The sequence below is a fragment of the Scomber scombrus genome, chromosome 15 (assembly GCF_963691925.1).
Source record: "Scomber scombrus chromosome 15, fScoSco1.1, whole genome shotgun sequence".
Taxonomy (NCBI): Eukaryota; Metazoa; Chordata; class Actinopteri; order Scombriformes; family Scombridae; genus Scomber; species Scomber scombrus.
In genome coordinates, this window is record NC_084984.1 from 5863120 (window position 1) to 5889209 (window position 26090).

The 26090-nt window shown below is 39.7% G+C and overlaps 2 protein-coding genes across 2 annotated transcripts; both read left to right on the forward strand.

Annotated features, from left to right (window-relative positions):
• The first annotated feature begins 579 nt into the window (after nucleotides 1-579).
• Nucleotides 580-6950, forward strand: swi5 (SWI5 homologous recombination repair protein). Its single transcript, XM_062434554.1, has 5 exons — nucleotides 580-732; nucleotides 1623-1671; nucleotides 1784-1887; nucleotides 2122-2216; nucleotides 6511-6950. The coding sequence occupies exons 1-5, from the start codon at nucleotides 635-637 to the stop codon at nucleotides 6573-6575; spliced, it is 411 nt and encodes a 136-aa protein (XP_062290538.1). The 5' UTR covers nucleotides 580-634; the 3' UTR covers nucleotides 6576-6950.
• A 3732-nt stretch (nucleotides 6951-10682) lies between these two features.
• Nucleotides 10683-25590, forward strand: slc27a4 (solute carrier family 27 member 4). The gene is made up of 14 exons (XM_062434555.1): nucleotides 10683-11003; nucleotides 12437-12598; nucleotides 15459-15669; nucleotides 15876-16059; nucleotides 17580-17738; nucleotides 19999-20068; nucleotides 20248-20339; nucleotides 20847-20956; nucleotides 21223-21432; nucleotides 21759-21885; nucleotides 22990-23127; nucleotides 23269-23433; nucleotides 24183-24329; nucleotides 24899-25590. The coding sequence occupies exons 2-14, from the start codon at nucleotides 12438-12440 to the stop codon at nucleotides 25054-25056; spliced, it is 1932 nt and encodes a 643-aa protein (XP_062290539.1). The 5' UTR covers nucleotides 10683-11003; nucleotide 12437; the 3' UTR covers nucleotides 25057-25590.
• Nucleotides 25591-26090: the final 500 nt, after the last annotated feature.

Below are 26090 nucleotides of genomic sequence, written 5' to 3' on the forward strand. Positions count from 1 at the left end.
TGAGATGTTGAAAAATAGAGACAGAAAGGAGTCAATATAAGTACATTGTCGCCATCTGGTGGTCAAATAAGGACAGTGACTTTGTTAACACATTCCAGTCACATATAAGGTGTATTCATTTCGATTATACTCCAAGTTGAGACAGTTTACTGTTGGGTCTAATTAGCTAATTTACAACCTGGATGGGATGAAAATGTATATAGGTCACTCCTTGGTCCTACGTGACTTTATTCGATATTACATTTGGAGAGACACCCCCAGTGTCCATAGTAAATTAAGAATGGATTTCTTTTTCAACGTAGCACCATCCCATTTAAAACCAAAATAAAGCTTTAGTAATTTTTTTTTTTTTTTTTTATTATTCTTTGAGAAACAACTAAGAAGCAAATGTATGACAAGCTCCAAACACTCTTTTATATCGAAATGAAAAGAGCAGTCACACGGTTGTTACCAAGGTTACCAAAATGTACCCAAGTCCCGCCTCTCGGTCTCAAGAACCAATCACATTTCAGAGTGACGTTCTGACGTTCCGCCGCGAACTGCAAACTTCCTACTAGTTCCTGTGTGCAAACGTGTACCTACTTGATGCAAACCAACACTAACACACGCATTATTTATTAAAGTTCAAGGCAATATGGACACAGAGCAACTCGCTGAACCTAACCCTAGTCCAAGTAATTGTCCAGCTTGGACGCCGGAGGGGAACAGCTTGAAGAAAGGAGCATTGAAAAGGTAATGCTAACTGAACAGTTACGTTAGCTGAAAAATTAATGCATTTTACATACTGTTATTACCCACTTCTTTCATCATATGTCTTCAGTTCTTGCCTTAAACAATCAAATCACCAATCTTTTCACCCTCAAGTCGAGTTTCCTCTTTCCACTTATTCGATTCAAGTTGTTGAAATGCGAGTTTGTTTGTTTTTTTATTGCAGATCTCAAATGTAAAATCAGGTTGTTTTTTTTATTCAACAGCATCTCAGTGATCCTTGTTCGATTACATGTATTATATTTTAGTCATAACTAGGAAACTAATGGAGACCTCAACTTTGTATGTCTGCAGGTGCTGTAATTAATTTAATTTAAAACATAAGTGATATTATTTGTTTGTTGTTGAACGTGTTTTTTTTTTTCTCTCAATGCCAGTGCAGGAAATGTGCATTGTTGGTGTAATCCTGTTGTCCTTTTCTTTTAATGTATACAGTTGGGATGCAACTAATGATTATTAATGACTATTTATATAATCTATTCATCTTTTTATCTATTGAAATGTCAGAAAATAGTGAAAAATGTCCATTCGAATTTTCCGAAGCCTGAGGTGAAATCCCCAAATTGGTTATTTTGTTTCACCAACAACAAACAACCTTAAGATATTTAGTTCACTATCATATAATACAAAGAAATGCTGCAAATCCTCACAATTTAAATTCTGGAAGCAGGAAATATTTGGCACTTTTGCTTGAAAAATGTTTATCTAAATAGTTGCCACTATTTTTTCTGTCAAGGAATCAATCGATAAATCGACTAATTGTTGCAGCTAGTTCACACAGAAACTTTATTGTTTAAACATTTTTGAAACATGTCATGCCTTCAACAATAGTTCCCCCTTTTTTCTCTACCTAGAACTCCATTCTCAATGTGTAAGAAAGTACACTCCAGCTTCAAATCGCCTGTAAGTACACACACACACACACACCCCCCCTCTATCTGTAACACACATTAATCCTGGATGCAATGCCACATGAGTATTACAGTATTGTGGTTGTCTGTTTTGCACTTGACAGCTTCAAGTAACAGAGATTGCTAAACTTAGCCCTGAAGAGGAGGTGGCAGAGCTAGAGAGGACTCGAGGGAAGCTGGATGCAGAGATAGCACAGCTGGAGGCTGAGTGAGTACAGCTGTGTGTGTGTTTGTCTTTCTGTATTTCTGTCTTTGAGGTCCAGTGGTATGGGTTGAGGTTAAGCATGTAGTGTTGATGGTTCAGTTTAAGATTAGTGTGTGTGTGTGGCTTGTTAATGTTGTTTGTCTCTTGGGATATTTATATTTTAGCATTTGTGTGTTGTATTCTTTAAGAGCATTTGCACAGATCTGCTTTTGTGTGAGACAAAGTGTTTTTCTCCAGGGGCTACAGAGTGGAGGAGCTGGAGCGTCATATTGATAAGCTGCATGAATACAATGACATCAAAGACATTGGACAGTCACTCCTTGGCCGTCTCGGTAAGAGAAATGCTCATATAGACCAGATATCAATCCTATTTATTAGCATTTAAGAGTGCACATTAGTATTCAGTTGTAAGAATTAAGTGAGTCCGACACATTACATTCTCCAACAAATCTATACATATAGGTGATTATTAAGGATTCTCTTTTTTACCATACACAAAATAAATGAGTTAGACCTCTAAGCATATCAGAATTTCAATTTAAACTGAACTAATTGTGCTGTAAAAAGAATCACAGGTTTGACAATAGATTCTGGACAGTGATATACTAATAGTGATTGCTGTTTTTTAATGGAGTTAACTCCTGTGCACATTCTTTACTTAATATCACTGGTTGGCGAGTAACCAGTTGTTCACCAACCAGCTTTTATTTGCACTAATCTGGTTTCTAAACATGCAGAGCTTTTGATAAGTCAAGGTTGCTGCGGTCACAGTTGGTTTGTTTGATGAGAGTGTGTACATATTGTAGTGTTTCCTAGTTGACTTTCATTCCTTGCCGTTCTGGTGTGATTCATCCAACCCTACTACCTTCTACTCCTTACATCCATTTCTTTTGATAAGATCAGCACAACGTCATTTTAACACTAGTGCACACTCACATGGAGACTGTGGGAATGGGTCTAATTTCTCCTTTAAGTGTCGTGATGTGTGGAAAATTAATGGTATGAAAGCAATGTGAAGCAACCATAGTTTGTATATAATACCCGACTTGTCCTCTGATCACCATTTATAGGATGCGTTCTCTCCGTTTTCTGTTAGCTTTTGCCTTTTTTTTGTATCCATGACAGATGATATACCGTTGCAGTTACGACTGATTTTAAACCATGTGTTCATGAGCTCTCCACACCAGAAAGAAGAGTGTTGCAAGATAACAGCTGACCAAAACTGAATGAGTTGTCAGTCTGTCTATGTGACTCATGTTTACACCTCTTCACTCATTCATAAGAAGGCAGTGTGAGCACTGAACAGTCTGGATGAGACATACAACAATATGTTGTTCTCTGGTGTTATTTGGACCAAAGAAAACAAACGTGTGATCAAATCCTTTAAAAGTACCTGAATGACTCAAATTAATGTATATAGACAAATTAAGATTTACCGCCATGTATAGAAGGGCTATCACTAATGATTATTTTCAATATCTATTAATCAGTTCATTGATTTGTCTGTAAAATGTTCGGAAATTGTTATAATTTCCCTGAGTTAAACATTACATATTCAGATGTAAGGGTAGGATTATTGTCCTTATCCTTATCGCATTGAATAATTATTTAAACAAATGTTGTTAAAAAGTTTACTGATCAGTTATCTTACTTGATTAGGTACTGTAGCTGTAGTCTGTATTGATACTGTGAACTATAATTGAAGATGTCTCTTGGTCACATTACAACATGTAGAAAATGGTTGAATTGTTTCTACAGCTGGCCTTCAGAGGGCAACAGAGTGGTATCTCTCCCAAGACTGGTAAATCTGAATCAATAGCCTTGCTTTCAAAAATCACTGAATCCCATTAAATTACTGTAAGACTTTATAGAAAAAGGTGATTGGTTGAAGTATTATTTGGGCCAGCTGGGTTACATTATTCAACTTGAATCACAAGAAGCCACTAAAAGTCATTCAATGTTCCAGTCATATGTTGGCATTGTTGTTACATTTGATTTAATTACACGTTTTTTATGATTCCCAATGTTACATTTACTAATCTCCTTTCTCAAATCCTTGATCTTACACTAATCATTACAACAATAGCAAGTCTCTTCCTTTCTCAGTGAGAACAAAAGTCAAGTTAGAATTTCACTTTTTCCCTACAACTTTTAGGATAATCTTCTGACACTACATTGTACTTTTTGTTGTAAATCTGTGAAATAGTGATGTGTGTACCGCGGGCAAACCAGTACGACGAGTGAATGAGTGTGTGTGTGTGTGTCTTTACAGTATATGTGAGGTTGAGAAAGTGTGGAGAAGTTCACATCTTTGACACTGTTTTGGTGATACAGCCAAGTCAGATTATGGTCTGTGCATGTGTCATAACAAACATGACTTTTTACCCACTTTTACATGCACGTGCTTGTGTGCATGGTGTCAAATCAAATTAGGACATTGATTTACTTGACTGATCTTTGAATATGTAAAATAGCTGTTTTACCATTACTCATTCCTGTTTTCAGTTGTTTAGCGTTGTGTTAACACATAGCTGTACATTCCTTGAATACACTAATATCACTCACTACTACTCATTTCCCACTTCTTTGTTACTCTGGAAAGAAAAACTTATTTTAGATTGAACTGTGACTTAAAAGCTTGCTATCACTTTAACGTCTCTCTCAGATTATCATCCTGACAGTGGAAAGTCAGGATGATAATGACCTCTTAGTGAATAGAGATGGCGTTTCCCCTCTGACACAATGGCAGTCTTTCACATCACTTACACACACACACAGTCACAATCTCTGTCTGTCATACAGACAGACATACATACATACACACACACTGTCAAATATAAACACACACTATCGTCTTCTCTTTCACCCATCCTGCTCGCTCTCTCGCACTTTCTCTCAAACACACACTTTCACAAAGAGTCTACACTTGAACACTGAGTTGCTGTGTGTTGTACTGTATGCTGTTTTTCTGAGAGGGAGGAGATGGGTGGGCAGGCTGTAGAGTGAGAGAGGAGACAAGAGGAGATGCCCTGCAGTACCCTCTATAGACAACTATTCTTTTGTCTTTGACCATGTCCATCTGTCTGTCTGTTGGTCAGGGTTAAGGTCATTGTCACGTCTCTTCTTCGAATGTCTTCTTTGACTTTCTATTTTTTCAAACACTCAAATTTTGACAGGTTCACAGCTGTTTTATGTAACCTATGAGTTTTGCAAATGAGCAATTGTATTTAATTGTATTGCTCTTTGTCCTCACTGTGGGACAGCAGGAAACCTGCTGGAAACTAGTTTCTAAACTGTGTCAGGCTCACAGCTGGCAATGTTTTTCATTACTCTGCTGCGTTTCTTGAAAAATGAACTGAAATGAAAATTCACCCTTAAACAAGAGTTTGCTGTTGTTATTGTTAGTCTGTGAAAATGACAAAAATAAGATTAGACTGATTTAGGTTAACGCTGTGGACATGGTGATAAAATGAACAGACATACCGCATTTCATATGTAGTGAAAGTATTTATTCCTCAATCTTTCCTCATTCCTCCAGCTTTGGTCAAAAGTTGATGATTATTACTGTCATTTGCTCCTGCAATTGAGCGTTACAAGCAACAATGTTATTCCTGAATTTATTCTCATTTTCCCGTGGTGAGATTTTTTTTTTCATTCATTTGATACTTTGGTCTGAAGTAAGTGTATTATTCAAGTACAGTACTTTCTAAACTGAAATCTCATGAAATGTCAGTGAAAGAAATAGACAAAACTTTGAAATGCAACCTTATGAAGTCTCAAGTGTTGCCCCGCAGGAACCATATCAAAACAATGAACTTCTCTGTAGCTCCAGGCCATCAAAGCCCCCCTTCCAACAGCACTGCATGTACATACGCTCACTGACTGAAAATAGTATGCATAATGTATAAGAGAAACCGTTGCATCACGCAAGAGCTCAACTATTGCTTATTATTGTGAAGTCCAGTAAAAAGATTGAAGATACACATTAAATGAGCAAGAGAACGATGTAGTATAAATCTAAGTTCTTGATTATCTAGCCACAGATAACATAAGAACTGTTTAATAGGAAAACATGTTTTTTGTGCCACTGACTATTGGTCAAATAAAGTTAAAAATGAATAAAAAACTAAGATATCGACATTAGGTGCAATCAGTTTTAGTGGGCATGTGTCAGTTTTGTCAGCCCATACGTGTTTCCTACAAACACTGTAGAAGCCACTGGTCTCTGTATCAGGCTCAGACCAGCATAACTCAGCATAGTTTGGTTTTGCATGATGCAAAAAGGCCAGAGATCAAGCTATTGCGCATTATTTGTGCTAGAATTCATGCAAACTGATGTCAAATTTATGGCAGAACTTTTTTAAAAGCTGCATTTTAAGTTGCATTGTGACAATAAAAATGATGGCGACTGTCTATGATAAGAGGTCTGTTTTTAATAGCTTATTTAAAGCTATTGTAAATAATCTTTTCACCAAGTACAAGACTTGTGTATAAAGTAATTCAGTTGTTTAGTACTGTGATGTTGGTCTGTTCAATGTTGTGTAGATTGTTTGAAAAGAGGACTAGAGGGAGTTGACTCTGTAATCTGTTGAAGGGGCCTAACTCCTGCTTTGCTATGTCTTGCAGCTGCTCTGAGGGGGACCACCACACGAGATCTCTACAGCCACTTTGGTCTGGACCTGGAAGATTGAAAGAAAAAAAAGACTGGGGAAAAAGTATGAAAATGCACTCATGACAATGGTGAGAGGTGCAAAGAGAAAAAGAAAATACAAAATAACTTTGTTATGAGGGTGGATTTGAACTAACGACGTGCCTGGAGGAACAGTCTTAAGTTCAACCAGTCAATATTGGCTCCTTCACAGAGAGGTTTGCCCATTTTCTTGGTGATGCTCTTTTCACCTCTTTACAGAGATTTTAAAAAAGCAGAAATGAGCCTGATAAGAGAGTGATGATAGCCCAGTGGGCAGGCATGTTATTTAAAACTGTTCAGCTGTTGACAGAAAAACAAAATGTTTATATGATTTTTCTCTAACCTACCTCAGTTGTGTAGGAATGTAAATGCTATTGAGACACTACCAACTTTTGTTTTTTGTTTTGACATTTGAGCTCATTTTAATTTGTTATTAACAGAGAAAGGGACAACTTAAAGTGTAAAATAAAATATATTGGTCTCTAGTATATTTAGCTTTGTACACTGACAATAATGAGAGAAATTGATTTCAGTCAGGTTTTTGTTACCACACAGCACTGAAACAGCTCTGCCCAATGTTGAGAATGGCCTGCTGATGGCAGCAGATTCAGGGTCTCCTTTTTCTCCTGAATCTCCTTGACCTGAGCCCTGCAAGTGTACATCAGAACTGCCCCAAGCCCTTCTGCAGCCATGTCACACCTCAGCACGTGTCTCGAGGAGATACAGGTCTGGCTAAGCACAAATTTCCTCCAGTTAAACAGCAGCAAAACTGTAGCTCACCTTTGACGGCCGGGACATCCCCCTTTACTCCTCAGGAACTAATCTGGGTGTCAGGTGTGACCCTCTGCTGACTTTTGATGAACATATAAGACATCTATGCAAAACATCTTTTTGTTATGTGTTCTATGTTAATAAATGCACTTTGAGCGTACAAATTAAATGTATTGTTATTATAAATGACGCACTCAGACTATTATACACAGTATGCTTCTATTAGCTGTCACTTCTTTTCTCCCTAGGAATACTGGTAATAGTTAAAGTCCCCATATTTAGCATTTATAAGCAGTACCATTTAATAAAGGTCGTCTTTATGTGTTTATTAAAGGCATACTATGCAGGATTTGTCAGTTGGCCCTTCCACCCCAGCTCGACATTAGAGTGAGAGAGAGAGCAGTATTGGTCGAGCATGCTAGAGAGTGAATGAAAAGAGGGAGCAGCAGTTCTAAGAATATGTCAGTGAATCTGATAAGTAACACATTATTTTAAAGCACAAATAAACACACCCTCACCTCCCCTCAACTCTGCGGAAAGGTGCTGGATTTCCTCTCCGTTGTGGCCTCTCTGACCTTAGTCAAACAGACACAGACAGTGAGGAGACGACAGAAACGATGTAATCTGGTCGCAATTTTTTTTTTATTGTGTCCCAACCACAACAATAACAATAACAATTGTTATTGGCTGGTGAGTGAAACACCCACCACCCAAAGGTGGATGTCCAAAAATGTCCTGAATGTCCTGTTGATAAATAGACCACCACACACTTCTAGTGGGTCATGAGTGATCAAGAGGGCTTTTTTTGTATGAGTCTATACATAATTGTTTTCTTCCAGATAGTCCTGTATAACACATCTTGAATGTACAGAATTCCTTATAACAATTGTAACTTTTGTGAAATGAAACAATTAAGTAAATGCATTTTATCTCAGTGAAAGTGAAACTTTAAAAAATAATGTTTAGTTTATCAGACTCCACTTTTATAACAGTCCTGTCTGTTGAATTCAACCCAAAATATAACATATATCTGTGGTAACTTTCTTCCTGAAGGTCATGTAAACTTTCTCCTTTGTTAAATCCACCCACTTTAAAAAGAAAAAAGAACAACATAGTGGAGGACAAAAGGATATTAGGCAACTGTCACGCTCGTTTATGATTTATTTCCTGCCTGCCCCACAGAACCGTCTAAAAATTAAACTAAAATGAAGGGCTTGGGTACCTACTTCCTTTATTAAAATAAAAAAAAGTCCCCAACGCTGTACTGTTTGCCTGAAATGTTCAGCAGACAAGTGGCATAATATCCTGGGTGTGCCCTTATCTGTCTTAGAAACACTGATAAAGTTTCTTTTTGAGCTGATAGTGGCAGACGAGCGTCATGGCTCGTCTGTTGGTGCACTGTTTGACTGTTTGTATGTCAATGGGTGTCTGCTGTCCCTTAGGTGTCATTGTGTCAAGTAAAAAAGTGTGTATGCACTTTTATTATCTCTCATTTACAGGACAAAGCTAATTCTATTTTCTTATCCTCATCTTTCCATCCCCTATCCTTCATTTACTATCTCACGTATTACAGCCAGAGGGTATATACTGTATCTTCATGTACCAGGTAATGGCACATGATAAATTGTTTTATTGTTTTATTGTTGGGTTTCATCTCGAACAATAACAAATCCATTGAAAAGCATCAAAATAAAATATCAGAACACAAAATAATAATGTACGAGAGGGAACAGGAGGAAGCAGAAAGCTCATCTAGTCCTGTCCCCTGTTGCTGATCAAGGAGTTGCAGTGTAAAGCTTTGACTTGTATCTTAAGTAGGCATTTGCAGTCAACTATTTGAAAATGGGTTACATGTAACATGTTTTGCAAGGATGTACTAATAAGTATGTCTCCATTAATAGGCGCTCCCCAGACGACAGAGTAAGTAACCTCTGTTAACCCTTGTAATACAAGACCTTTTGTAATCTCCCCTGATTATGCAATGTGTTTATATGACATGCCACGTTGTAATCGCCACTGTGTCAAATGTCACTGTCTTTGTGTCATCCAAAAATAAGCTTAAAGGAGGGGTTCAGTTTTTCAAGTCAGCCTTAGAATAGTTTTTATTGCTGTAATCATACTGGCCAATAGAAGATCCTTTCATAATGCACTTACAATATAAGTTATGGGGGACAAAATCCACAAGCCTTCTGTGCAAAAATGCAAAAACTTTAAAAGTTTATCTGAATCTAATATGAAGCTTCAAATCAAGTAGATATCTTTCAATGTTTGTCTTTCTAGTCCCTCTTTTTGTTCCTATATTTCCACTGCAGCTCAACAGCGGAAAAAAAGAGGGAATTTAATGCTAAAAAGTGGACATTGACTGTGAATATTGCAAATATCCTCACATAAGCTACAGATAAACTTCTAAATGCATTTTTGTGCAAAACAACTGTGTGGAATTTGCCCCCCATTGCTGAAACCAAGTGACTGTTTGGTAACTCACTGTTTTTTTAGACAGACTTGAAGAACCTGTCCTTTAAGTCATTCTAGCCTATTTGTTGTTGACTTCTGTGCTTAAAGTTAAAACAACAAGGAAGGCTATGGAATGTCAAATATAGGCAAGTAGGGATATAACAGGTTCACTTTGAAGCATCTGTCAGTCCTGTCTGGCACTGCTGGCTGTCCACATACAGGAGTTTCACATTTATTGGAGTGCAAAGACAAATGCAGGTTTTCAATTTGCAGAACAAATCAAATAATCTACAGCATGAAATAAGGTTGCAGTGAAAATCTGCAGACTGATGATTGATGCGTTTCACTTTAAAACATTTTTTTATTTTTTATTGTATGATAGCAGAGTCCAGGCTAGTGTAACGATAGACATGTACGTCTATGAGTGTAATACCCTCTCCTTCATTCCTCGCTCGCTCCTCCGCGGGACCCTCCTGTTGACACATACGTCGTGTGCTATAATAAATGGCCTTGGTGAGGCAGAGACGGGGCACATTTTTTTACACCATTGAGTTCTGCATCTGGGCCTTTTCCCTGTCGGCTACAAACTGCTGTGTTTGCTGTGCTAGCCTCTCTGCTGCCTGTCGATGAGCAGGAGGAGGCAGCAGGCTAGCAGGGCCCCACCGCATTTCCTCTTCTCTCAAGTGCCGCAAACCCCGCCCCTTACCGGATGGGATGTGTGAGAAATCCTCCTCGCTGATTGGCCCTGACGCCCGTCCGTCAACGCTTATTCCTGATACACTGATGGGATGCTGACGGCGGTGGGCGGGCGTAGCTAAGAAAATTATAAGGTCATTTGAATTACGCTTGCTAGCGAGCTTATCCGCCACAATGAACCCAGAAATGATATAAATGATTGTGACAATGAACGGATGATGATCGCGGGGTCAAAGTCGACGCGCACAGCCAGGAGAATCTGACTCCGTGAAACCACCGGAGGAGAGGAGCAGCGGCTCGGTGTGGTATTAACAGCAGGAGGGGATCCCGGTGCGTGTGTGTCTGTCTCTGTGTGCGTTTCAGTGAGCCTCTGTCAAGCCAAGCGAGGAGTGGAGAGAGGGCGACCAGGCGAGCACATTATAAGCCGATCAAGGTGGAAACGCACACAGCAAGCGAGCTTCACGTCTGGGATTTCTGCGCAGCTACATGCTGTGACTGCAAGTGCAAGGTATGTATGTATATAAAAGCTGGTCCGCCACATCCCGAGCTTACTGTTCGCCCCCGCGATGTTCAACTTCACGGATGGGTCCGGTTATTATTTCAGCGAAAAGAGGAGGGGGGAAACGGTAAAGAGCCCGGCGCTGGCTGACTCATGTCCTCTGTCAACCTTGTGAGCGACCGGCCAAATGAAGGGACTCAAGAGGTGGCTCGGCGCTTAAATTTCAGTCTATGTCTTGGTCCGTTAAAGGTAATCTATGTGAACATGAACGGCATAGTCAGCATGCCTCCTCATCCTAAAGAAGGCTGCTGTCACACTGTCCATCCGCTTCCTCGCTTTAAGCCGATTCACGCATTTTACGCAGCGCGCCCTGCTTCCCCGGCGCGCCTGTTACCATGATATCCTACATCAGGTTAGCCCGATAGATAATGTCCAACCCGAGTTATGACTTAAAAGGCCCTGTCTGAATCCTGAAAGCGCACATGGTTCGCTTACTGAGGTGTGGGCTGAGCCTCTGTATGATTTCCCCATCCACTACCGCAATATGATGCTACGCGCCTTTTAAATATCCGGGTGTAGCAGCAGCGAATGATGAAGCTTTTTTTTCTTAATGCCCTCTTAACGCATTTCTTTCCCCTGACGTATGACAAATCCTATCATGTTGCACATTTCAGGGTAACTGAATCGTCCACTAAGTGTTTTAAATAGCAGCTGTTAGGTCTATATTACATTGACAAGATAGAGACAGCCACATGCAGGAAGGAAGAGCAATGACAATCTAGTCAGCATCTTGACTCTTAGGGAAAAAAAGGCTTTGCTTTTCATTAAGATATCCTAGAAATGCCCAGCTGTTGTTTTGTAATGATAAAAAGAAATAACAACCCTTTAGGGCTTTTCTATGCAGGCTAATAAATAGATCAGGAGTCGTGTAAACCTATTATTTACTGGGTTTAGCATCATCTTCCTACTGTAGCTATCAGGTAGCACTGAGCACCAATGTCAATACCAAGCTGTCCTCTGTTACTCTCCACTGTCACTGTTTTGTTTGAGTTGGGTCTTGGTTGCCTTGGGCTTTATTTACCTGTAAGAGAAAGCTATACTGAAGGGTTTAACTTTCTGTTTCTCACCAATTCTCCCCATGTGAAAAAAAATGTATTGCACTCAAATATGTAGGTGTTTATCAATGAAATGTGTGTGTGATGTGATTTTGATTAGAGCCTCTTTCAGCTTCCTTACCAGATAAGAACAAACAGGCTACTACTTAATTTGTAATCTCTTATGGCTTGAATGCCACTGTGAAGATGTAGATTCAAGATCAGTTTTGCTTGCTGAAACCGCATGTAACCTTTGCCCCACTGGACTGATGTTTGTGACTAGTAGCCATAGTCTGCAGCCTGTTGGCTATTATCTGAGTCTATTTATACGTGTGTGCATTCTTTCAGGATGCTGCGTCTATCGTGTTGCACTGCCCTGCTGTTTGTGTTGAGGCTGCTGGTGGGCTTGCCTTGGTACCAGGTTCTCCCGGCCATCCTGATCTTCTACCTGGGTAGCGGAGGATGGAGCTTCTTACAGATTTTTGCCAAAACAATTGGCAGAGACTTACAGTAAGTACAGGGATGTTGATTGTGTTATACATGGTTCAAGTTTTCATGAAACCTTTGGGTGGTTGTTTTAATTTATATTTATCCACTAGCTATTTTTCAACAAGTGAGGTCCTTGCTTAACTGCCGGCTGTCACAGTGAGACACAGCCAAAAATTAGCGCAATCTGTAAGTATTTGGACGGTAACAAATTTTCATTTGTTTTGGCTCTGCACTCCAGCACACTGGATCTGAAGCAGAACAATGACTGTGAGGGTGAAAGTGCTGACTTACACCTTTTTGATTTTAGGGTGTTAACATCCAGACTAACTGAAACAGTGGCCCTATCATTGTTCCACCTCACAGTACAAATTTGGGGTAATTATAGACCTTTTTATGATTAAAAAAGATCATGAGCCCCACTATGTTCATCCACCTCCTCTATTAGTTCATTTAAAATCTAATGTACTGGATGAACAACCCAAACAATTAAAAAATTGTCCCCGTCCAAACACATACAGGCATCTCAACAGTCAAAGTTCCTCAAGATCAGTAGTTGTCAGCTATAAGAAGACCTTGGACACGAGTTTGACATTTGTGCACCTTTGTTAGACATCCAAATTGCACTATAAATACATAAAATGTTGCAAGTTTTTGTTAAGATTACTAAGACATGATAGTAGCACTGATAAAGTTGGACTTTAAATCAGAATTATCGTTTATCACATCTCAATGGAGTGATATGTGATGAATATTGATACGCAGTAATGTAATGTCTACGTTAATCATTAAAAGCACACATCATACAAACAACATGCTGAATAAATGATTACAATATTTCAGTGTCTTTACACCTGATAAGGACACCATGCAGTGTTTAGTCCATATTATGACGGACAAACATGTGCAGTAAAGCATCTTGTAGCACCACGAAATGTAGTCTATCGTGTTTGGAAGTCAATTGTTGAAACCTGAGGCTTTTTAACTGCTAACGTTAGCATATGTTTCATAACTTTGTGGCATGGCAGGTAGACTGAAATATTTTAGACAAAGGACAATAGAGTGGCTGGGGGGAGGGGAGGGGCTTTGAACTGTCTTACTTAAAGCCAATATTTACAGTTGGAGGTTACCATGGTTATTGGTTTGTGGTTAACTTCCTTTTTTTTATACCCTCAACTACCCCAATAATAGTAAAAACGGGAAATTGTAAAAGATGGCAAATAAACCAAAGTGCTTTTCTTTGACCCATTGAGTACAAAAAAAAATTGCTTCTGCTCTCAGATCCCGGTTTATTAAGAACATAGTGTAAGTGCATAGTGATAAATTGAAGTTATTTGTTTAAATATTGACAGTATCTTAAGCCCCAGGGTTAAATATGAATATGACCCTGTCAAAGTATGCCTTTTCCACAGTAACTCATATTTTTTTATTGTGTAATGTACTGCCACAGAGCTCAGGTATTTATACTGTAAGAAGCACTATGGTTCACAACTTAATACCTTTGTACACTAAACCGACCTCCAGTATACACAGTTTTGACCCTGCAAAATGCCAGTGATGTCACTGGGTGGTTTGGTGGGCATAAAGCATCTGTGTTAGCTAAACATTTTTTTTGCTAGTTTTTTTTTTTTTACTGTGAATGTTCAGTGCAGTGCAGTTAGTTGCCAAGTAGAATCTCAAAAACACCCAAATAAAAAACCCAATAATAGAATTGTTGCATAAGAAAGTTCTCCAAAGAGCTGTATTGTGATTAAGTGTACTGACCGAATGACTGAAGCAACTGTGATTATCTAGACCAACATCAAACAGATCCAGTGTGTAGCAATAAAACTGTAATCTCCACCACAATGTAGCCGTTAAGTAACCCAATAGATGGCTCAATAGCCTTTTATGATGTTTCAGTAATTATACAGTGCTTGTCCACTATTTGTACCTTTGCCCCATAATTGACAAATATGGATTGGGATGCTTCCATTAAGGTAGACTTTGCCCCCTGAGACTCATCCAGCCTGCTGTAACGTTTTATGTCTAGTGTCATTACATTTTTCATATTATAGGTAATAGATGACTATAGTTGGTCAACTATAGATATAGATGAGCCTAATAGTATTTTGCTCTGAATAGCAAATGACACTAAATGACCAAAGTAGTTTTTACAGTATAGCATACTAGCATTATAGTATATTATTTGTAGTATTTTGCATGTTTAGCTGCATTGCTACACATTATACACACTTCATATTATTGCTGACCTTTATCCAAAGAATAGCCTAGTTTTTTAGTTTTATTTCTCAGCATCTATGCCTCTCAACATTCAGAGACTTAAAATCCGCCTGTGATATGTGCTGTAATTGCACTCGATTAACATTCAGTTGGCTTTATAGCTTTGATGAAAGCTCATTACTGTTGCATGGTTACACAGTTGCAAATATTGACCGTTTTCCACCTAAACCAAAACTTTAAAAGTCATGGGCAACCACATTACGTTTCTCTTTCCATAATTAACATACTTATGTATGGTCAGTCTTGTTGGGTATATTTTCTGATATTTTGATGTATGAATATGATGCCTTCTGTCAGTACAGTCTCAAATTTCAGGTGTCAAAGTGTCCTTGATAGCACCAAAAAGGAGAGTTTTCAATAAAAGTTCCTTTTTGCAGCTGCAATACTATGTCATGGTAACTTTGACAACAACAAAATGAAAGCAACAAAATATTTATAACACAATGAACTGCAAAACCCAAATATTAAAATCATGTCTTTGGTGAGGGGGATTGACTTTTGCATCAAATGCCAAAAAGTATTTTTATAATAATTCCCGGAACAGCTATTCAAACTGGCTATTTTTCCCTTTTTAATAACCCGTTTTTTCTTGTTCTTTCAGTGCGGCGTATGTATTATTGCGGGTAAAGATGAATGTCAGACGCCACCTCAAAGAGAAGAACACTATTCCGAAGATCTTCGCTGAAACAGTCCGCCGTCATGGGGACAAAACAGCACTGATCTTCGAAGGGACTGGTGAGAAGTGGACCTTCCATGAGTTAGACGAATACTCCAACAGAGTGGCTAACCTGCTGCTTCAGCGAGGTTTCAAGGTAGATCCATAAGGCAACATTTTTTAGCAAGAGGGGCAAAAAAGAACAACTTTCTCTTAATTGCCTCTCTCTGAAGTCATTTCCATCCTAGAGGGGGCATGATGTGACTCCTTTATAGAGAGTCAAGTTAAATAAAAAGAAACGTCAGTCAGTCACTTGATGACAATCTGTTTGACAGCTCGTCTTTTTGTTTCCCCCCCCCCCAGGAGGGTGATGTGGTAGCCCTTTTCATGGAGAACCGGTCCCAGTATGTGGGCCTCTGGCTGGGCATGGCCAAGATTGGAGTAGAGGCTGCTCTCATCAACTTCAATTTGAGACTAGAGGCCTTGGTTCACTGTGTCACCATCTCCAATGCCAAGGCTGTGGTGTTCGGGTCAGAGCTGACTGATGGTAAGAGCAGAGCGGATGGATGATATGAATTTAATAGTAATAGATTATTTTTGTAATAGTTGTGTACGCAGCAAGTTTGAAGCCAGAAATCACAAGTTTGTCTTAGAGGGCTTTTCAGTTTGTACAGTACTGACTTTTGCTGATGAGTGTCGTTCTGCTTCTGTTGTGCTGAGAGAGGTGAGGAGTGCAGGAAGAAAGCAGAGGTCATAAAACATAGATGGGCTTGAAGGAGGTGTCTCCTCGATATCAGTAAATGGAGCTTTTAAATGGCTGATGAATGGAAAGAAAGGAAAAAGTAATGAAGAGGGAGGCAAAGAAATGTCACTATCATCAATCTAATGTGTTCGACTCTGAAAGGAAAACTGACTGATAAATGATACATTGAAACAGAGACGGGGTGACCTACAGTGTTGAGATGCAAGATATTCAGCTAAATTAAACTAGATTAAACTGTTAACTTGTGATTTTCAAACTAACGTGATACAACCTGGGATTGATTTTTTTTTTTACAGAATTTTTCTTTTTTACTGTTAAAAAGCTGATGCAACACAGCCGCAGAGCCCGTATTGTTTTTGTAAATTAGCCATAATGTTCATTAAAACTTTTGTTTTAATAGATAATAATTTCAGCACATGCAGTAAGCACATACCTCAATTTTTTTGTTTTTTTTACCACACATTACTGGTCTTAACCTTATATTTGTGATATTGACTAATGAAAGTAGTTGCAAAGCAACTGTTAGCAATAAGATTAAATGTACCATGAGATTTAAATCAACTTTTATATTAGTGTTTGCGATTTTTAAAAATGTTTTAAATACCCTGGATTTACATGCCTTATATTGCTTGGATTTGGGAGGCATTAGTAATATGTAATTGCACCAGCACAGTAGAAACATAAATTGGGGGGTCTATTTCAATCTCTTCATGACCCTCTTTTGGGTCCCTGTCCAATCTGAAAAGCCCTGATCTCAACAGCTATAAAGAGTGAATGAGCTTTGAGTTGCTCGTCCTGGGATTGATGGAACAGTCTTTGCACTGGATCCTGGATCCTGTCATGTGCTTTATGGCTTTAAGTAATTGGAAAAGCAGCCTCTTTGCTACTGAACAGGCCAAAGTCAAGCCAGTAGCGTAAGTACTGAGCCAGCATGACATAAGGCTTTTAAATTAAGATACAGTGTCTGTTTGCAGGGGGAAATATGAGAGGTATTACAATACCTACTTCTGTCTGCTTCTCTTACTGTGATAGTGATGCTTTCATCTTCTTGCCCTTCTCTTTTGTTACAATGCTCTCCCTCCCTTAATGTCAAAGTATTTCCTCTCCCTCTGTCTCTCCGGCTTCCACCTAACACCCTCAGATATTTCCTGTCCCTTGTTACCCTGCCCCTTGTTACCCTGCCCAATGCCTCACCATTTTTCCCAAATGATTTCAGTTTAGTGGTGCTTTCACATGTGGTTCTCTTGCAATGTGGGTAATGGAGATTGATCTAATTTACCCTAATGTGTTGCCCTACCTCTCAGCGGTGTCCGAGGTCCACAGCTCAATGGGAAAGGCAGTGCAGATGTTTTGCTCTGGAGACTGGGACTCCAAACGTGTCCCACAGGGAACCGAGTGCCTAGAGCCCCTGCTGGCTGCCTCCCAGACTCACCTGCCAAGCCGGCCGCAAAGCTGCTTCACAGGTAAGAACGCTATGAACCCCAAGTCCCTCATAACTAGTAGGGATCTGTGTTTTACCAACAGTGTTAATATTTTCAAGAAGTTTATTTAACAAAAAGTCATTCGACACATGCTTCTGGGAATCCTTCTCTGCGGTGTATTAATAATTCAGCAAGCAACATCAGATGTCCTGGTTATTAGTAATACAAATTTTAAATGTTGCTTCCTGTCAAAACTTCAACACTCACTTTAACTAAAGCAGAGCAGAAATGTTCATTTGTTTGCATGTACAAATAGGCTAGCAGCACACAACTACAAGTGGTGAGTAATACTTCTGGGGTCTAGCACAGTCAGTGAATCATTTTGAGGAATGAAACATTTTCACTGAACTGAAAAGTCAATAATATTATCTCTGTATTGGGGCTTCTTTTTCATCATTTTTTACACAGTAGACTAAAAATACAATTCCACTGTTGATTATTCTAGATATTATTGTTTTATTTCTAGTAAATATGTATGACTTTAAATAAAAATGTAGCCACACAGAAGCTCAATATTCATAGTCAGATCATGTCAATTTTATTTCTATCCCAAAATTACAGATTTTCCTCTAAAGACTTTACAATCTGTACAACATACAGTACCCTCTATATTTAGACCCGGAGAAGGGAAAACTTGCAAAAAGGAAACAACAACAACAGAGGAGCTTTCTCTCTCCCAGGATTGACAGAGGTGCATGTACTGCATGCTGCCAGGATTCATCTGGCTTCCTTTCATGCTCTTTGGCAAAGTTTAATCTTGCAGTTCTGTGCCATTTAGTGAGCAATGGTTTTCTTTTTGGACGTCGTCCATAGAGATTTACTTCATGCAGTGTCCTTTGCACTGTCTGAGCAGTCACCTCTTCTTCTTTTTTGCCTTCTTCTTTCGGCTGTTAGGGGTCGCCGCAGCGGATCATCCGTTTCCATTTCCATCTTTTCCTGTTCTCTGCATCTTCCTTTGTCGTGCCATCTGAGCAGTTACTGAAACACAGATTTCCACAGATAACTCTTGTGCCAAGTCAGAAGCACTTGCAGACTGTTTTTTTAATGCGAGGTTGTGTAAATAGTGTGCCATGTTTTTACAAGGACAGCCATTGCACATTCTGTTATTGGTAATATGGGTCCTCGTGTAACACCAAACACTGTTCCAACTGTGTTTTGGCTTCTGCTCCGTAGTCTGCTGATGATCTTGTACCCTTTCCCATCTTTATCAAATCTCACAATCTGGGTTCTTACTTGTTCAGACCAGTCCTCACCATGTAGAACCATGTTTAGTGTCAATCTATCTAACTTAACATTTTAATGATATTGCTTTAGGGTTATACTCAATTTTGTTATATATATATATATATATTGTAATTACTTATATCCATACAGGCTGATGCAGCAATAAAACCTGCAATCTTTAATCATGTTGAAACATGGTAAAATATTGGTGATATGGGCAGATTGTAGCCAAATTGCATCTGGAAGTGAAATACGTGCGCACACATACAGTATGTTGTGTAGTGTGAATGCAAATGACTGAGGGTCTGCTTTGTCAACTTTGTACGTATAACACCCATACACCCAAACAACTCAAACAAGTCGGTACATGAAATGAGGTTGCAAAAAGCTCCCACAATCCAGTCCTCTCATCAAAACACCAATTAAGGTACATCTGGATTCAGGACATTTGGGCTTACTGTGTCCATGAGAGAGAAAAATGACGATGATGTTTAGAAAGAGATTCTGCTTTTTTTCTGCCTCAATTCTTCAGTGCTGTAATTTTGTCAAAATGCTATCAAATCTGTGAATGGGCATGTATTTAAGGATTAAAGCCAAGCAATTATGCTCCATTTCAATAAAGCACAGCTTATCAGAATTTAGCTATCAGCACAAAGTTCATTGGAAAAAGAATACATTGAAAATGCATTTAAATACATTACAGTGATTGTTCTCATGTACACAAGTACATGTTGGTGTTGCCCGCTTTCTGTTGATACTGTAAATGGTAAATGAACTGCATCAATACAGCATCTTCTTAGTCTTCCGACCACTCAAAACACTTTACACAACATGTCAACATTCACCATTTCATACATACCGATGGCACAGCTTGGCGAGCAATATGGGGTTCAGTATCTTGCCCGAGGCCCCTTCGACTTGTGGAGTAAAAGAGCTGAGGATCAAACCACCGATCCTCCTGAACCCAGCCTCCCCATATAAATAAGTTAACTCACTCTCACTGTACTGTCTGTTTCAGATCGCCTGTTCTACATCTACACATCAGGAACCACTGGGATGCCGAAAGCTGCTATTGTTGTGCACAGCAGGTAGGAAGGAGCCGTGCAGCAAACTACCAGACACACAGGAATTGCAGCTGTTCTTTGTGTTGATCCATGTAGCTGTCATGTGTTGTATAAACACTGTTAAAAGAGAATGGGAGAGAAGTGCATGAAACTGTTATTTGTTTTAACCCTTATCACATTACTCATCTTACTCTGACTTTCAGGTACTACCGCATGGCAGCTTTGGTGTATTATGGCTTCAGGATGACATCAGATGACGTGTTGTATGATTGCCTTCCACTCTACCACTCTGCAGGTAAGTGTGTGTGTGTGTGTGTGTGTGTGTGTGTGTGTGTGTGTGTGTGTGTGTGTGTGTGTGTGTGTGTGTGTGTGTGTGTGTGTGTGTGTGTGTGTGTGTGTGTGTGTGTGTGTGTGTGTGTGTGTGTGTGTGTGTGTGTGTGTGTGTAGATTCAAGGTTACATTATACATATGCAACTTATCCTCATGTCAGGAAGGACATTTGCTCTTGTTCCTCCATTCGGTGTAATTCCTGATTTTCCCAATATTGTGATTTGTACTTTATTTAGCAGATCATAAATATTGAAAATATAAAAAAGAAAAACCACACCAATATTCATCCTCCAATTTTAGAACAATTAACAGGAGTCATGTGGACATAATGTCACAGACAAACAAAGACTTAGAATGTTTATGTGCTGTTCATTATTCTTATTAAATAAGAAGTTGCACAGTGGTTTCTTAAAATTATATGTCTCAGCTGGCGTTCTTATGGTTCTGACGACTCATATTTGTTTGTCCACAGGTAATGTTGTGGGAGTGGGCCAGTGTTTAATACACGGCATGACTGTAGTCATCAGAAAGAAGTTCTCTGCCTCGCGTTTCTGGGACGACTGTGTCAAATACAACTGCACTGTAAGTCTTCTCTACACATTGAGTGGGCAGAGGAGCACACACACAATCTCACTGTGTTGCTGAAAAGACATCTTACTTGTCATTTTGTATAAAAGATAATCTCATTTGATGTTTGATGATTTGATGTTATTTCCCAGTTAAGCTCTTTTAAATCCCTTTTTCAAGCATTGTATTAAATCAATAATTGGCTTAGATATGTCTCTGTTCTGTTTCATAACTACACTTCACTTTATCTCTCACCTACATCTCCCTCCTTCCCACTTTAGATTGTACAGTACATAGGTGAGATCTGCCGGTACTTGCTGAACCAGCCAATTCGAGACACGGAGAGGCAGCATCCGGTGCGCATGGCACTGGGCAACGGCCTGCGTCAGTCCATATGGGAGGAGTTCATGAACCGCTTCAATATCCCACAGATCGCAGAGTTCTACGGAGCCACAGAGTGCAACTGCAGCCTGGGCAACTTCGATAACAAGGTGGGAATGTGCGCTGCAGCAAAATGATGAAAATAGCTCAGAAATCCTCTTCATGTAAAGTGCTTTTTTGTTTTAAAAATGTGCTATTTTCTCAGTTTTGGTAGCTTCTCATTAATATAACACAACACACTGCACTCTCACTTGCCATGCATTTGGCTTGACAGCCTGGAGATCAAATGGAAAGAAACATAATTAATCAATAGAATGTAATATTTGGCTCAGGAGTTGTTTTTGCCATCATTGCAAATCACTGGAATTGGTCTCTGTTTCACTTTCCTCACCACACTCAAAGCTTTGCGGTTGTTATTTTTCCATCCATTCTCCAGGTTGGAGCGTGTGGCTTCAACAGTCAGATTCTACCCTACATCTACCCCATCAGACTGGTGAGGGTGGATGAAGAGACCATGGAGCTCATTAGAGGACCTGATGGCGTCTGCATTCCCTGCAAACCTGGTAGGTTTCCTGTATACGTGTGCATCACTATATGCATATTGCAAAAAAAAATGTCAGACTTTGCTGGCTGAACACTCAGCTTGTAGGTTAATACGCTCACATCTGGGCTTCCATTGTTGTGTTCATCAGAGAGCAAGAGAGCCTGCAATCAAAGCAAGAGAGCCTGCAATCAATCAAAATTGTAGCGTAGCATTGAGTTTATAATGTATAGCTGTTTTTCTCATATGGACTCTGGACAATGTGTTGAGAATTAGGTGCGACATTTTCTGGAGTCACCCTTTCATACATGTAACACACAGCATGAGATCGTCCATGTCAGACGCCCTCACACCCACTGGAAATACTCCATTTGGTTCAGGAGGCAGCATATAATGCAACAAGTATGCTGCGGTTGTAATTCTGCATTTTTCAACTTTTCACCAGAACTAAAACTGCTTTTATTTCACGAGAAATCACAGGAGAAATCCCTCCCTTTAGCGCTAGCTTCACAGCAGAGTGTTCAGGCTCAGTCAAAACAGTGTAGCTTAGCTGGCTGCGTTATCCAGCGCCAGCCTCACATGTAAATAGTGGCTGTGGATGAGAGTACAGTTAAATAATGGAATTCAAAGACGCTGTATTTAAGTTTATGTTTTTATTGCTCAGTTGTTTGATAAACCGCTTTTACAGTCTCCCTTACTGCTGGACTTTGTTGCACTTGCAGCAGCGAGCAGTTGTAGCCCACTCGCTCGCTGTGAATTCTCCAGAGAATTCACTGCTGGATTCATACATTGTCTCAATCAGCCATTACACAGACTTTGAACTAAGGATCGGACAGGCTGAAGTCTGTTTTAATGTCTGGTGTGACTCATTCGGACATTTACGTTCACACATACAGCTCCCCCGAGTAATGTCCGGAAAATTTCAGGGTTGTAGCGCATGTGTGAAAGCACCTCATGTGATGCATTGTAGACATGCAGACACTCACCCCTGAAACCCCTGATAGAGCTCAAACAATCCACTTTGTGTTGTGAAAATGGCCATTTGATTTCTAATGAATGCCACACAAATCCCTCTGTTCTCACACACACACATTATCTCACTCTTTCTCTCTCTCGTTCTCTCTAGGCGAGCCTGGCCAGCTAGTCGGCAGGATCATTCAGAATGACCCCCTTCGGAGGTTTGACGGCTATGTCAACCAAACAGCGACCAGCAAGAAGATTGCTCAAAGTGTCTTTAAGAAGGGAGACACTGCCTATCTCTCTGGTCAGTCTCTCACACACACACACACACACAAACACACACACACACACACACACATATACATATACATATATATTGAAATACTTATCTTGTTCCATGCTGACTGAATTGAGGGAATTATTTTTAACCCCCTGCTCTCACCAGGTGACGTGCTGGTCATGGATGAATGTGGTCACATGTTTTTCAAGGACCGAACAGGAGACACTTTCCGCTGGAAAGGAGAGAATGTCTCAACCACTGAGGTGGAGGGGACTCTCAGCAGGCTGCTAGACATGAAAGATGTAGTTGTATACGGAGTAGAAGTACCAGGTAAAATCTTTCAGCATACATGTGTGAATATTTGCCTCGTTTGAGATTAAAGCGACATTCCTCAATTCCTATTCAAAAAAGTTGTTTACATTTACATTTTGTCATTTGACACCTTTATCCAAAGCGACTTACAAGAGAGGCAAGACAGGAATTTGACAACTGCATAAGAAACACCATAAACAAGAAAGAAGTGCAACAAAGCACAGCCTCTTGGGACAACATTACCAAATATGTAAAAGTCAGGACACCATGTTCACGATCCAATGCAACAGCCAAAGTTTACAGTATTTAGTTATGCAGACACTGGCAGGGAGGAGCTGATTATTCTGTGGCAGATTTTTCGTGCCCCCTGGACTTATGGCATTGTATTGAGAGATGAACACTATAAATAAATTATGACAAGAGACACTCTTTGAAAATGTTCAGTCAAAGGTATTACTGCTGATGTATGTTGACTTAATATGACATGAAATTAATTATACTATAATGAAATGTCATCAGTCATTAAGCAGAGCTGTCGTCGAGGCTCTGCAGTCTGAATGACATGAAAGACAAATCACAGATGCCCCTTTCCTGTTGCTGTTAGATGTAGAAGTAAATGAATACTGCCAGACAACTCTTTTTTTTAAAGCAGTAGCTTACAGTACTACATGCGTATGAAGGGGAAGTGTGCAAGTGAGATACTTTTGGCATAAATACACACACGTCTTACCATAAACTAAAACATACACTTGTTTCTGTTTGCGTAGGAGCGGAGGGAAAAGCTGGAATGGCAGCTATCGCTGATCCATCTCACTCCACTGACCTGGAGAAGTTTGTGAAGGACATGGACAAGGCTCTCCCTCCGTATGCCAGACCTGTCTTCCTCCGTTTCCTGCCAGAGGTTAATAAGACAGGTAAAGCGCTCTATTCACTGCTGTTTGTGTAAAACATTCAAACAATAACTGAGATTTTTAAATGAACATCGCTTTGATTTCTGTGCAATATGACAAAAAATTACAATTGGAGTTAAATCATGAAGTCCAAATTTCAGTTGACTATAAGGTATATATGACTTTATTATTGGGTTATTGTAAGCAAGTCTCAATAAGAAATTACATAAAGAAACACTTTTAATGTCTTCTGTCTTACTGGCACAGTTCGTTGGACATTTGACTGTCTTGACTTCAGCAATGATAAAGGTTAAATGTTTTGTATGAGAAATTAAGTGATGTTCTGTTCAGTATAATGTGGTGTGGTGGTTGCTCTTAGTGTTTTGAGAAATACACAAGCATTTCAGAAAAACTAATAGTTGTTGGACAACAATGGAATAAAGGAATAAGCTTCATTAAGCTCCTGATACACAGGCTTATTAGTAGAATCCGGTCATTGGTGTTTTTGGACTTTGCATAGGATTTGACGTGTGCAGTGCAGTAATTTTGAAACAGCTACGAGTTACTGTATTCTTTGTGTCTCTCCACCTCAGGAACCTTCAAGTTTCAGAAGACGGACTTGCGTCGGGACGGCTTTGACCCAACTGTGGTGTCAGATAGACTGTACTTCCTGGATTCCAGCAGAGCACGCTACGTGCAGGTGGACGAGGAGAATTACCGCTCCATACTGTCAGGGAAGCACAAATTGTGATGACCAGGCTGACCACTACATCCACACATGTACACGTAGACACACACACACACACAGATACAGAAAAGAAGACAATATTGTGCGACAAGGATAGCAGACAGCAGGACCCTTTCCCCATACACACAAATAAAAAGTAATAGCCATACACACTCCGACTCAAATGCCAACACATTTACACACACACACAGACACACACGCACACACACGCACTCATTGTACTCCCAAAACCACTTTGCTCTTTGATCCCTAAAACCAGACTTATGCACGCCACAAACAGACACACACACAGCACCACTCCATCCATCCCTCCCGAAATCTCCCCAGCAACTCCTCTCGCTACCTCAGCAAACACAGAGAGAGGCACAAACCCAGTTACCAGATCTATTCAGTAACTTAAAACCACCCGTCAAGGCCGCATATACCCCCAGTGCACACACCTGTCCATACTGGTATATCAAACCAGATATTTTGCTGGCAGGGGGGGGGGGGCATACCACCAATGGGAGGGATGAGGAATGCAGGCTGCCTGGCATCTAGAATGCAAAAACTTGAATCTACGGATAACCACAAACTTGATGAACGCTCAAGAGGAACATGGATCAGTGAGTGGGACACGTGTGGGACCCATGAGGACCTAAACTGTCTCTCTGTTAGAGACTGGAGTTTCTACCGATGACTTGACCTGCACAATTAGCCAGCAGCGACAAACCTATGTGACAGCTACATCTGTCGTGATCTCTCTAGTCTCCTAGTCTTTATTTCGACTCCTCTTTGCCACAAAGAGTTTGAGTTGTTTTTGTAAGGGAACAATGTAAGGATATGAGGGATTTTTGGAAAGCCTTCGACATGTAAAATTAAATGACACCAGTGGTTGAAGATGTACTTTTAAGTGCAATAGGGCTCCAGTGTTTGCAGTGCAATAATCAGCCACGCCACACAAGCGCTGATGTAAAACAAAGCTTTTCTATTTAAATATGTCTGCATCACACCAAATATATTTAAGTTGTAGTGCTTGTTTACATATTTAAGAAAAG